This window comes from Schistocerca nitens, chromosome 1, assembly GCF_023898315.1.
Source record: "Schistocerca nitens isolate TAMUIC-IGC-003100 chromosome 1, iqSchNite1.1, whole genome shotgun sequence".
In the NCBI taxonomy this organism is placed as follows: domain Eukaryota; kingdom Metazoa; phylum Arthropoda; class Insecta; order Orthoptera; family Acrididae; genus Schistocerca; species Schistocerca nitens.
The window spans coordinates 622,496,431-622,509,640 of record NC_064614.1 but is presented as its reverse complement, the minus strand read 5'-3'; the positions used below and the strand labels follow the sequence as shown (position 1 = coordinate 622,509,640).

Below are 13,210 nucleotides of genomic sequence, written 5' to 3'. Positions count from 1 at the left end.
CAAATCACCCCCTGTTAACTTCCCAGAATTTCTTAACCTTGAACCTTGCCTCACCATCATTTCCCAAATCCCTCAACATGCAAACTGATTTTACATCTGCACAAAGGTTCACAATCCACCACCTAAGAACTGATCTCAACCTTATAATCTTACCTGCTGACAAAGACTCCACCACTGGTTTTTTTTAGCCGCAAGAATTATGTGGCAGAAGGACTCCACCAGCTGTCTGACTCATCCATCTACAAACCCTGCCACAGTGACCCCATTCCAGCAGGATCTCCAGTCTCTCCTCAATTCCTTAGGTCAGTCCAAGAATCTCTTCCCAGAGCCCATTTCTCTCCTCACTCCTACCATTCCCCGCACTCCTACCTTCTATGTGCTTCCTAAAGTCCATAAACCCAACCACCAAGCATGCCCCATTGTGGCCGGTCACTGTGCCCCCACTGAGAGAATCTCTGCTCTTGTAGACATCACTTTCAGCCTATTACCCGCAACCTACCCTCCTATAAAAAAGATACCACCCATTTCCTCCACCGACTCTCCACAGTTCCTGTTCCTTCACTATTGATGCCACCTCCCTCTACACTAACATATCCTAATCCCCATGGCCTTATCACTATTCAACATTATCTTTCCTGCCTGAGGAATTCCAAGGCAACTATCTTCTTCCTAGTCACCATGACCAACTACATCCTCACCCAAAATTACTTCTCCTTTGAAGGAATTACATACAAACAAATCTGGCGTATGGCTATGGGCACTCACATGGCACTATCCTATGCCACCCTATGGATGGGCTGTCTAGAGGAATCCTTCCTAAACACCCAGAATCCCAAACTCCTCATCTGGTTAAGATTCAATGATGACATCTTCGTGATCTAGATCAAGGGTGAGCACTCCCTAACCACATTCCTCCAGAACCTCAACATCTTCTAACCCATCCGCTTCACCTGGACCTACTCAACTGATCAAGCCACCTCCCTCGATCTTGACCTCCACCTCAAAGATGGTTACATCTATACCTCTTTCCATATCAAACCCACCAACGACCAGCAATACCTCCAATTCGACAGCTGCCAGCCATTCCATACCAACAAGTCCCTTCCATACAGCCTAGTCACCCACGGCCATTGCACTTGTAGTGATGAGTAGCCCCACTCGAAATATACTGAGGGTCTCATTGAGGCCTTCACAGATCATAATTACCTTCCAAACCTTGTACAAGAACAGATCTCCCATGCCTTATCTTTCCAGTCACCCACCATCTCCAAAAGCTACACAGTCCAGCCAGAGAAGAACATTCCCCCCATGACTCAGCACCACCCAGGGCTGGAGCAACTGAATTATGTTCTCTGCCAGGGTTTGGACTACCTCTCATTGTGCCCTGAAATGAGGATTGTGCTACCCACTATCCTTCCCACTCCTCCTACAGTGGTATTCCGCCACCCACACAAACCTACACTATATCCTTGCCCATCCCCACACAACCCCTGCTCCCTGCCCCTTGTCTCATGGCTCATATCCATATAACAGACCTAATGGCTCAAATGGCTCTGAGCACTATGGGACTTAACTTCTGAGGTCATCAGTCACAGACCTAATGCAAGACCTGTACCATACATCCTCCCACCATCACCTACTCCAGTCCTGTCACAAACATCATCTATCGCATCGAAGGTAGGGCTACCTGTGACACCAGTCATGTGATCTAAAAGCTAACCTGCAACCACTGTGCTTTATTCTACGTGAGCATGACAACCAACAAGCTGTCTTTCCACAGGAATGACCACCAACAAACTGTGGCCAGGAAACAACTGGACCATTCTGTTGTTGAGCACACTGCCCAATACAACATCCTTCATTTCAATGACTGCTTCACAGCCTGTGCCATCTGGATCTTATCCATCGACACCAGCTTTTCTGAATTGTGCAGGTGGGAACTCTCCCTGCAATACATACTATGTTCCCATAACCCTCCTGGCCTTAACCTTCATTAGTCATTGTCCTTATCCATCTCGCCCCTTTCCTGTTCCCATTCCAGCACTACACAGCCCTCTATTCCACCAACACACCTAGTCTTTCTACTCCTCTCCTTTTCTGCTACCCCCACCTCCTGACTGCACCTAGCTGCTCCACTATCTGCCTTGTCCCTGGATGCTCCCAGCAGCATTTTACCGTCCCTGATCCCTACCCTGTTCTCTCTCCCACTCCCCACCCTAGCCTCCTCCCTAACCCCACCTGGTTGCCTCTCCCATAATTCCCTGCTGCTAGCAGTCTAGCTGTAGCTGCCAGGGACTGTGGTCATGTGTGTGTGAGTTGCATTAGCCTGAGTGTGTGTATGTTGTTTATTTTTAACAAAGGGTTTGTTGGCCGAAAGCTAACTTTTTGACAATCTTTCTGTTGTGCCTTTCTGTGACTCAGCATCTGTGCTTTATGATGAGTAGCAGCTATCCTTTTCATTATATTTTTACATTATTTTCTTTGCATTTTTGGTGAGATTTCTACATTGTTTGACGAATTAAGAAGGTTTTAGTCCTTGCTGTTTGTTATATCAACAATCAAGATACATTAATCCAAAAACATGTAATGTGCTTGACCATGTTGACAACGACCCCCCCCCCCCCCCCCCCGTCCCCCACTCCACCGCACACATATACACACACAGTGTACTTAAAAGCTAATTCTGAAACTTTTTACTGATACAGTTAAGATCTGAACATACTTCCCGTGCAAAAACTCCTCGTAAGTGGGACTGGATGACAATTGCAGCGCGGCGTTCCTTGAGAAATTGCAGACGTTGCCTCCAGCCACGGTATGCATGCTGTATCCTGAGAGCAGCCTTTCGTGTCCTCAGGTACTCTGTTGCAGACAATGAAAATATAATATTTCAACATGAATGAGATTTCCTTATATTAGCAAAAAGAAGAAGAAAAACATTTCAACGTAAGTGGCATTTCATGAAAATATGATAAACTTTGGCAGCCTTATGTTTCAGTTTTGTCTCACACTCCCCTACCCAAATGTCAAAGTACTTCTTGCACTTTGTCTAAACAAAGCTCTTGTATTTGACAATTCAATAAGTAAGGAAATTACTGCACACAAAAAAAATGTGTTTGCTTCCAGTCATAAACCACTGACAGGTTGATGAACATGTGACACATCTAAGACAAATCTAAAAATAACTTCCTGTTTCTAGTAGTGGACACATGATTTTGAACTATGTGTCCACCACTAGTAATAATAACTTATTTTTTGATTTGTCATAGCTTTGTAAACTTATATTCACAGTATGCCACTTTGTAATACGCCAATGTAATCTTAATGCCAAAATGAATCTTCCTTATGTTGCATCCTTCATTAATTTCCATTTGCACTTTCATTATTTTGTAAAAGCCTTTAGTTCTTTGACTTGCTAATTCAGTATTGTAATTTTTTAACTTTACTAATAAATGTCATTATTGCTAAATCATGACCTCCACCTTGATCAGATATGAAAAATTGAGATTTGACCTTTTTTATCTTGTACCTATCTTAGCAGAGATTCTCTTTTCTGCCAGAACACATGGATGATATTGTATAATTCCTGAGACTTCATAAAGTTCAGTTTTCATCCCTTCATAATAGTTCCTAGTCAAGAGGAGAGACATGTGAAATGCAAACAAAATTGAGAAACTTACAAAAGGCAAAAGGAACAAACTATAAGTTTTCTCTACAAAATTAAACGAAAACCTCAGTAACTGAAACTGATACAAATTTAGCATGAAAAAGTGTAGCATTCGAAAAACTGGACTTTATATTTCTAAGGCCGATGTTTGAATGTGTAAGACGAACAACCTTAGTGGTTATTTTATAAGTTTTCTGGAATATTTTAATCACAAATTAGAAGTGAACACGCTGTGAAGTAGAAAGCATAACACTATGATAACACTCACCCCTTTGACAGCAATGTCGTCGCCAGCATGTCTGAATACGAGTAGCCATGCACCTCACTATCTGACCTCGTGCATCTTCCAAGGGTTCATGTACACAATTCCGCAAGAACACTTTGCTTTTACCGACTTGCCATTCTGTACTTTCTGCTTTCTGTAGTTTGATTATAGATCTGCAATAATATTAAAAGATGCATATTTGTCAAATTATAGAACAAGAAGAAATAAATATGGTAATTGGAAGTCCTAGTGAATGTAAATAGTTTAAGAGGAAAAGTATCAACTCATCAAATAGTAGACGTACTGAGTTGTCAAAAGGCACATAAACAAGACTGAAAATTGGTTCATAGGATAAGAAAGTGGGAGGGAGGGGCAGAAGGTGCACAATATAGGAATGTATACCAGTTAATAACTATTTTGAGATACCGTACAATAAAATATGTATGACAAAATATATAATTGATAAATGGTAATAATGATCAAACCAACCAGATTGGAGGCAAAGCAGACATGTGAATAGTTAAACAGAAATTACTACTGCTGATAGACTATATATAAAACCAGTAACTTAATCTGCATGTTACTAGATTTGTTGACTAGACAGGTTGATGAATTTTATTTCTGAACTTGTAAAATATAGATGAGTATAAACAGAAAATTGAGGTCCATTGCTGTTTCCTCTTTTTTCCTCTGCCTATTATCCAGTCCTAACCTTGTGTCAACAAGGAAATAGAACAATAACATCACAAAATCCAGTCTGTCTTCTTTCACTTTGCAATTGCTATCGGAGCTCAGTGAAACACAGTACCTTTATTTTCAAATGCACTTCCAGATTTATGAATAGGCTGATTATTTGAGAGATTTTATTGAGATTTGCAGGTAGAAAATGAAAGTAAATAAAATATGACATGTATCAGGAAGGAATTATTGGCTCAAATGGTTCAAATGGCTCTGAGCACTATGGGACTTAACATCTATGGTCATCAGTCCCCTAGAACTTAGAACTACTTAAACCTAACTAACCTAAGGACATCACACAACACCCAGCCATCACGAGGCAGAGAAAATCCCTGACCCCGCCGGGAATCGAACCCGGGAACCCCGGCGTGGGAAGCGAGAACGCTACCGCACGACCACGAGATGCGGGCGAAGGAATTATTTTTCCCCTGTCAACATTTTATTGATAGTGCTGTATCAGTGAAGCAAAGGTTTAACATTTTCACCATGTGATTCAAGGCAATAATTGAAAACCAAAGGCAAGACAGACAGATGACTATCTGAGCTCATCTCCTTACAATAATAGCGCTATGGAATTCAGCCTTGGCTTCTACTGAGATTCAACAGCCCACTTTTTCCATGGATTCAGAAAGTGAGAATACCACCACTGTATCAGACCCCATGGTTTGCTGCTTCCTGGTATCCATAAAATCCTCTTTTAAGTGACTCAATAAAAAGTTTACATAAACTGAATTATGGTTTCCAAGACCATATCCATGACCTGTTGCATCCATCCAACTTCAAACTACATTCTAATTGTCTGGTAATTTCTATCTACTTTCCACTCTCTTTCTTCCTATCTAATTTCCATTATCAACTTCCCAACCCCTTTCCCACATTCAGTTTTCTGCCTCTTTGTCTCTCTCTTTTGTAACTCAGGTTTGCAGTTTCGGTCTTATATTTTATAAAGCTTTCTCCCCTTCCACACTCTGCAGTTTTTTATATATATATATAAAAACAAAGATGACGTGACTTACCAAAATGAAAGTGCTGGCAGGTCGATAGACACACAAACATACACAAAAAATTCTAGCTTTCGCAACCAACGGTTGCTTCGTCAGGAAAGAGGGAAGGAGAGGGAAAGACGAAAGGATCCTTTTGTCTTTCCCTCTCCTTCCCTCTTTCCTGATGAAGCAACCATTGGTTGCGAAAGCTAGAATTTTTTGTGTATGTTTGTGTGTCTATCGACCTGCCAGCGCTTTCGTTTTGGTAAGTCACATCATCTTTGTTTTTAGATATATTTTTCCCACGTGGAATGTTTTCCCTCTCTCTCTCTCTCTCTCTCTCTCTATCTATCTATCTATCTATATATATATATATATCTAAAAACAAAGATGATGTGACTTACCAAATTAAATATGTCTGCTTGTGTCTGTATATGTGTGGATGGATAAGTGTGTGTGTGTGCGAGTGTATACCCGTCCTTTTTTCCCCCTAAGGTAAGTCTTTCCGCTCCCGGGATTGGAATGACTCCTTACCTTCTCCCCTAAAACGCACATCCTTTCGTCTTTCCCTCTCCTTCCCTCTTTCCTGATGAGGCAACAGTTTGTTGCGAAAGCTTGAATTTTGTGTGTATGTTTGTGTTCGTTTGTGTGTCTGTCGACCTGCCAGCACTTTCATTTGGTAAGTCACATCATCTTTGTTTTTAGATATATTTTTCCTACGTGGAATGTTTCCCTCTATTATATATATATATATATATATATATATATATATATATATATACAAAGATGATGTGACTTACCAAATGAAAGTGCTGGCAGGTCGACAGACACACAAACATACACACAAAATTCAAGCTTTCGCAACAAACTGTTGGCCTCATCAGGAAAGAGGGAAGGAGAGGGAAAGACGAAAGGATGTGGGTTTTAGGGGAGAGGGTAAGGAGTCATTCCAATCCCGGGAGCGGAAAGACTTCCCTTAGGGGGAAAAAAGGACGGGTATACACTCGCGCACACACACACACACATATCCATCCACACATATACAGACACAAGCAGACATCTCACAAGCAGACGAAGCAACCATTGGTTGCGAAAGCTTGAATTTTGTGTGTATGTTTGTGTTTGTTTGTGTGTCTATTGACCTGCCAGCACTTTCGTTTGGTAAGTCACATCATCTTTGTTTTTAGATATATTTTTCCCACGTGGAATGCATCCCTCTATTTTATATATATCAGTTGTTAATTTAAAACTGGTTCCCCCTTCTCACTGAGAAGGAGGACTTGCCTGTTTAAGCACTAAATAGGTTTCATTTCTTCCAACTATTTATTTTGGTTCACACACACAGACACGCACTCTCTCTCTCTCTCTCTCTCTCTCTCTCTCTCTCTCTCTCTCTCACACACACACACACACACACACACACACACACACACACTTATGTGGAAAGGAAATACTTGAAAGGGAAAGACAAATTTTGTTGTCTAGTTACTGAATGATAACAGTAAGAGTTATGTCCTGTAGAAGTGCAACAAAAGTCCTGTAGAAGTGCAAAAAGTCACTGAAGTTTTATGGCAGTTTTCTTACCACAGTGGTTTACTTTGCACTTTGTGTAACACATTCATACAAATTAGCATATAAATTGTAGTGTACCATTCAAAATATAAGGAAACAAGCAAATCCAAACAAAATCAGGTAATACTGCTGCAGAAGAGGAGTTTCCAACCACTGAAACTGAAACAACCTAAACTGGTCTGGCACACATACGTTTAAAAATACAGATGAATCTTGAGATTCCAGAATTTTCTTTAATTGGTTCAGCAAGAAAAATAAAAATGGAAATTCTACTAAAATAAAGGAAAAATCTCTCCAAAACCCTTTATTTCCTGGATCTCATATGTCTTCAGATCCACAAAGTGGATTGCCTCATCTTTTCCTCCATTTTTAAACTCACAAGTAAAAACTCCTCTTCTACTAATTATTCACTTTAATTTTGAGTGAATTATTAGAGCAGAAAAGAGATGTGCAATTGTGACAACAACTTACTTAACAGCTTCTTTAGGGCAAGATGGTAGTTTTTGTGCCGAACCAATGAGACACCTGTATCTTTGTATAAACTCATCAAATGGCATGTGTACTGGATAGCCCTCCTTGCGAATACGTATTATATCCAACATGCCCAAATATTTAAGTTGGTCCAGCACCAACTTTTCGTTATAGTTATTAGGAGATTTCTGCATGTTTGGTTTAATACATCGCACATACCTGCCACAAAGAACACAATTTACATTGATAGCATATTCATTTTCGTTGCACAGTTATGAATAAGTAAGTACCAACATATTATATAAAAAGAGAAGAGTTTGAGTATAATAAGAAGCAATTATTATATAACAGACCACAGTGGTGAAAATAATATGTTTTATCATTGATTGAGTCAGTCTACAACTTCCTTTTTATTAACAGCATTTTCCATCTTTTACTGCAATTGATTCATTTGTACATGGTTTTTATTTCTAATCTTTTTTTTTTTTAATTTTTGAACACTAGTTAATGATCTTTCATTGGTTTGTAGTAATTTTTAATATGAGATCAAAAACTGACTTCCCAAGTGTATCAAACACACTTGAATAGTTCTGGACACATTCATTAGAACAATAAGCAATGTAGGGAAGTACTGCCACCATTTCTAGTACCATGCTTGCGAAGCTTCTCTCTCAAATGTAAGATGCTTGCATGGACATCATACAGCACTGTGTTGGAAAGGGATGGACAGAATAATAAAATACAAAAATTTTGCAAGATGGAATATCAAGGAGCTGAAAAAAAAGTATTCGAGTAATAATTTATAGAGTGGAAAAGCTAAATGGGCAAAAGGCAATTTAGTCTTCCACAGTAATTTATGCACTGACATTAAAGCACAACTGTATGATTTAAGTGGAAACTCTTACACCTTGTAGTTATTTATAATGCCAATGGTTGGTACCACCACTACGGCCAGAGGTAACTGTACACCAAAGATATAGGACCCATATCTTACTGTAATGTAGTTTGCTGCCTTTTCAGTTCACTGTTCCACTTAAATCTGTGTGTTCGTGAAGTAGATCTCTAAAGTTTCAGTTTATCAGAAAATGGAAAAGAGTAATAGAAAAGGAATATGGTGGATTCAAGAACTGGTGGGAAGTATAACTCTAACCCCACACCAACAAACAAGTTTTGCATCAATTTTGTTACTGTTTTTGGTCTCATTACAATTTTTTTTAACTGCTTGTGTTTCTACTGTGTAATTCATAACTTTCATGTTTACTTACTGTTGATGATATTTAAAAAAGAAATTAAGAAAATTTGGAATTTTACAATGGCATTCTAAATGCCTAACAACTTAATAAGGATTGGACTTATAGCAGAATGAAAAATTTAATATGGGTATTTTCTGACTGAAAAATTGTAAAAAATAATCTGTTTGATCCAGTTTTCTTAAAGTTGTTACTGCACCTGGAAATGCTCATCATTCTCAGCATCTAACAAAACAATAAATAAATAATCTGTTAAAATTTTTACTGCCACAAGTCCATTTTGGTCTCCTGAAAAAAAATTCTGGAACTTAGCTCAATTAGTTTTCCACTCTGCATTCGTAAAGTAATAATGTTAACAGCATGTATAATTCTGGATAAGCCAGGGAAATACAAGACAGATATAGAAGGGAAGAACACAATGAACTTACAAGAGGTCAGTTAAGGTCCAAGGTGTACCCCACCAACAGTAAGGGATTTCTCGACAATCAAAGATGACTATTTTTAACATAACTGTGAAGAATGTTGCTCTTGTTGGTTCAGATTAGAAATGTTGACAAATATTATCTGCTTTAAGTTATAGAGAGAGACAATAAATTTCAAAACAAGAGTACACTGTTTATGTGCACTGCATAAGTCTTTTGAGCTTTGCTTGAAACCCGTTTGGTAATTCAGTAGGTGCAAGTATTTCATCTTGCGATCATTTTGCACGTTTTCATATACAAAATAGAAAGTATTACCGTAACTCCAAAGTTGACTAAGTGGGCCTAATTTTAGATAAATCATCAGCAAAAATATGCCAAGGCTGTCACATGAAAATAAGCAGGAATCGTCATATCAACAATCAGCTACAGTTATGATTCAATCAAGGATACAGTTGAGTTTCAGTGAAGCTTGAAGGCCTTGACCTACAGATACAGAGATTTCCCTTTGCTAAAAAAAAAGTGCTTTTTAATTATGACAATAAAACTTTCCCTTTACCTCTATCATTTTGGATATTATATGCAACATTGGTACTGTAGTATATCGTGACAAACTGGTGAATCAAAACATTACAACTGCCTTTGTAATGGGGTATTCATCCATTTTTTAAACATAGCACAGCAGCAGTTCTGGATGGTATGGATTCAGCAAGTCCTAGGTAGGTTTCTGGAAGTACGTGGCACCAGAAGTCTTCTCACAAGTCACATAATTCCTGTAAATTATGGGTATGTGGTTTGCGGGTGCAAAACTCCTGTCCGATGGCATCCCAGATGTTATCCATCAGGTTAAGATCAGGTGAATTTGGTGGGCAAGACATTATTGTAGGTTCACTACCATGCTCCTCACACCACCTGGCCCCGTAACACAAACAGTTATCATGCTGGAAGATGCTCTAGCCATTGGGAAAAAATCAAGCATTAAGAGATGTAGGTGGTTTAAAATTATATTTATGCTGTCATGGTCCTGCTGGAAGATGCTCTTGCCATCGGGAAAGAAATCAAGCATGAAGAGATGTAAGTGGTCCACAATTATATTTATGTAATCCACAGCTGTCATGGTGCCTTCAGTTACTAACAAGGATCCTCTGGAAGCTCAGGTGAATGTGCCGCCTAAAGCACAATACTGCTCCAACCAGCCTGCATCTGTGGCACAGTACATGCTTCGAGCAACCTTTCACCTGGGTGACAGCATATCGGACACGACCTCCAAGCTAGCGCAACAGCTATGAGCAAGTGACACATTTCCATTGATCCGTGGTCCAATCTCAATTATCCCATGACCACTGCAATTCTAATAGGCTATATTGTTGGGTCAACATGGGAGCACATAGGGGTTGTCCGTTGCAGAGTCCCACGTTCAATGATGTGCACTGAACACTGTGCTCTGAAAAACTTGGACATTATATGCAATGCAGCAGCATTGTACTCTGTCATCACAGAATGTGGCGGTTGGTGGTTGCCCTACTGTTAAGCAGAATAGTGACAGATTGCCACCTATTCTGCTTAACTGTAGGGCAACCACCAACCGCCACATTCTGTGATGATCTGGATGCCTGTTCGCCTACTCATAGTTTCACTGACCTCCAACCACTTTCCATTGATGCTCATGACAATAGCACAGGAACAGCTTCACCATTTCAAAGTTTCTCGATCACAGGTGCCAAGCCATAAAAACTTGTCCTTTGTCCATATCCTGTGTCCATAAATACACCAGGCAGCATTCTATTTCACAGCGAGCAGTTGTTTTAATGTTTTGACTCATCATGTTGTGACCGAAAAATTAAATATTCAGTTTAATCCTAGTTACAATAATTTCTTGTCTTACATGCACATGTTAACTTAAAATAGAATCCATACACGTCCCAATCTGATACTGCTCATTAAATATTTTACAGTTTTCTATCTGTTTTTAATGTAAATAGTTAATCCATGTAGCCTACTATAGAATTGCTGCTTTACTGGGAGATAACGAGTATATGGAAAGATATTATTATAAAAAAACTAATGTTCTGTTCTTATGAAACTCAGAGAAATGTCTATAAGGATTGAAAAGGAAGAAGATTGTATGAGGACACCTGTTATCTGTGCTTACAGTGAAACAAAAGAAAGAATTCTCATACTTCCTGGCCACTACATTAATTAGACAACACACAGAACATTAAATGACCAAACAATAGTATACGAAGACAATTATTTACGCACCATGGATTTGTAGCTTGGAGCACATCAACAAGTGCCTGCAGCTGATGGCGAAATGTGTCACTTACTGTTGGTTTACCCTTACTTGTACCGCGAGATGACATTGTACCCATTCTAGTGGCACAACACATTAAATCCTGTTAAAAGAATTGAGAATCTTTCAATGCATGCTGGGTAACAAGAACCAGTTATTAATGACAAGCACTGGTGCACAATCATATATGCTGGTAAAGTTTCATATAAACTTGCAAAAAAAATTAAAATATTGCAGCTATATACGTGCATTTTACAGTAACAATAACATATCTACAGCATTACTTCACTGTAAAATATTAACAATAGTAATAGTAATAATAATAAACAGTTATTTATTTAATGCCAGAGATGGACCTTATATTGTGAAGGTAGTAATAAAGAAATTCTCTGTAGAAAAGTTTTCTCATCTTACGGTAAGCTACAATCTGGTAAGTGGACTGTCCTACTACAACTGTCTCAGAACATCATAAAATGCTTTAAATTCTACTTTCTTTTTGCCCTCTTTGGTAAGACAGTATTTAGGGATTTTTTGGTGTTCAAAAGCACATCTGCTATAATGATGAAAATATTTTTTCCATGTAAAGATTCATGACTAAAACAAATATTTCACTATGTATATTCAAAATTTTTAAAGGCCTGCCATCATCAAACTGAGCCTTCTTCAATTACTAATGTCTGATGCGTGTCATCTCTATGTACAAGGAATAAAATAATGCATACTATACCTGATATTTGGTTATCTCCTGTACAAAGTCATTTGTCGAGCGACTCATGAAGTCAAAGAAAACATCCTGCTGGACATCACGATTCTTGTCAACAAATCCTTCAACACAGTATGTCACACAACCAGCATAATGATGAATACCAAATTCCTTCTCCCATTTTCTTCTATCATCACCTTTCACATAATTTGGATGATTTTCAAATTCAGCATGAAGATTGGTCAAATATGCCAGATCGGATCCCTAGCAAGAAATTCATTTAGAATATTGGTTACAATTTGAAAAAAAGTTGAAGAATATATAAAAAGGATTCAGAAAAAAGAGCTTAAAGTAAAAGAATATTCTACATATTTGTCTCCATCGAAGGTGTCTTCATTCCACTGACTTACTCTAATCTTTTCCCTTCCTTTCCTCCCTCCACTTCCAATTTTCGTTGTTATTAACTTTTCATTTCCACTAACACTATGAAATTTCTCCCTGTCTTTAGCTCTAATCATTCACATTTATACCATTAATAATATCCTCAAATTTTAATTTGAGCTATTATGATGCACATTACTTAAGTGGTTCCGAACCTCGCTGAGACCAGTGCCACTGAGTGCAAACAGATTTTAGCTAGAGACCCTCCTCACCCCTCTGTCATCAACATTACCACCTTACTAAAGTTTAGAATGAAAAAGACTTTTTTTAACACTTTTACTTTAAAAACAACAAAAGGTATATGATATTTATTTTTTGTAGGTTTTTATTAAAAAATTCAATGAGACAGCTGGTGATGCTTATTTTTAAAAGCCATTTTTTTTTAATAAAGTGATGAAGCAATTATCAGTT

General features: G+C 38.4%; 1 protein-coding gene across 1 annotated transcript in view; it reads right to left on the bottom strand.

Moving 5' to 3' along the window:
* LOC126257510 (myosin-I heavy chain) overlaps nt 1–13,210 on the bottom strand; it is an 829,484-nt gene that overhangs the window by 167,115 nt on the left and 649,159 nt on the right. The window contains exons 10-14 of the mRNA XM_049955569.1: nt 12,383–12,622; nt 11,625–11,758; nt 7,694–7,912; nt 3,933–4,102; nt 2,723–2,859 (exon numbers count right to left, since the gene is read on the bottom strand). Coding sequence (XP_049811526.1) covers nt 2,723–2,859; nt 3,933–4,102; nt 7,694–7,912; nt 11,625–11,758; nt 12,383–12,622 — 900 coding nt within the window. The remainder of the gene's footprint in view (nt 1–2,722; nt 2,860–3,932; nt 4,103–7,693; nt 7,913–11,624; nt 11,759–12,382; nt 12,623–13,210) is intronic.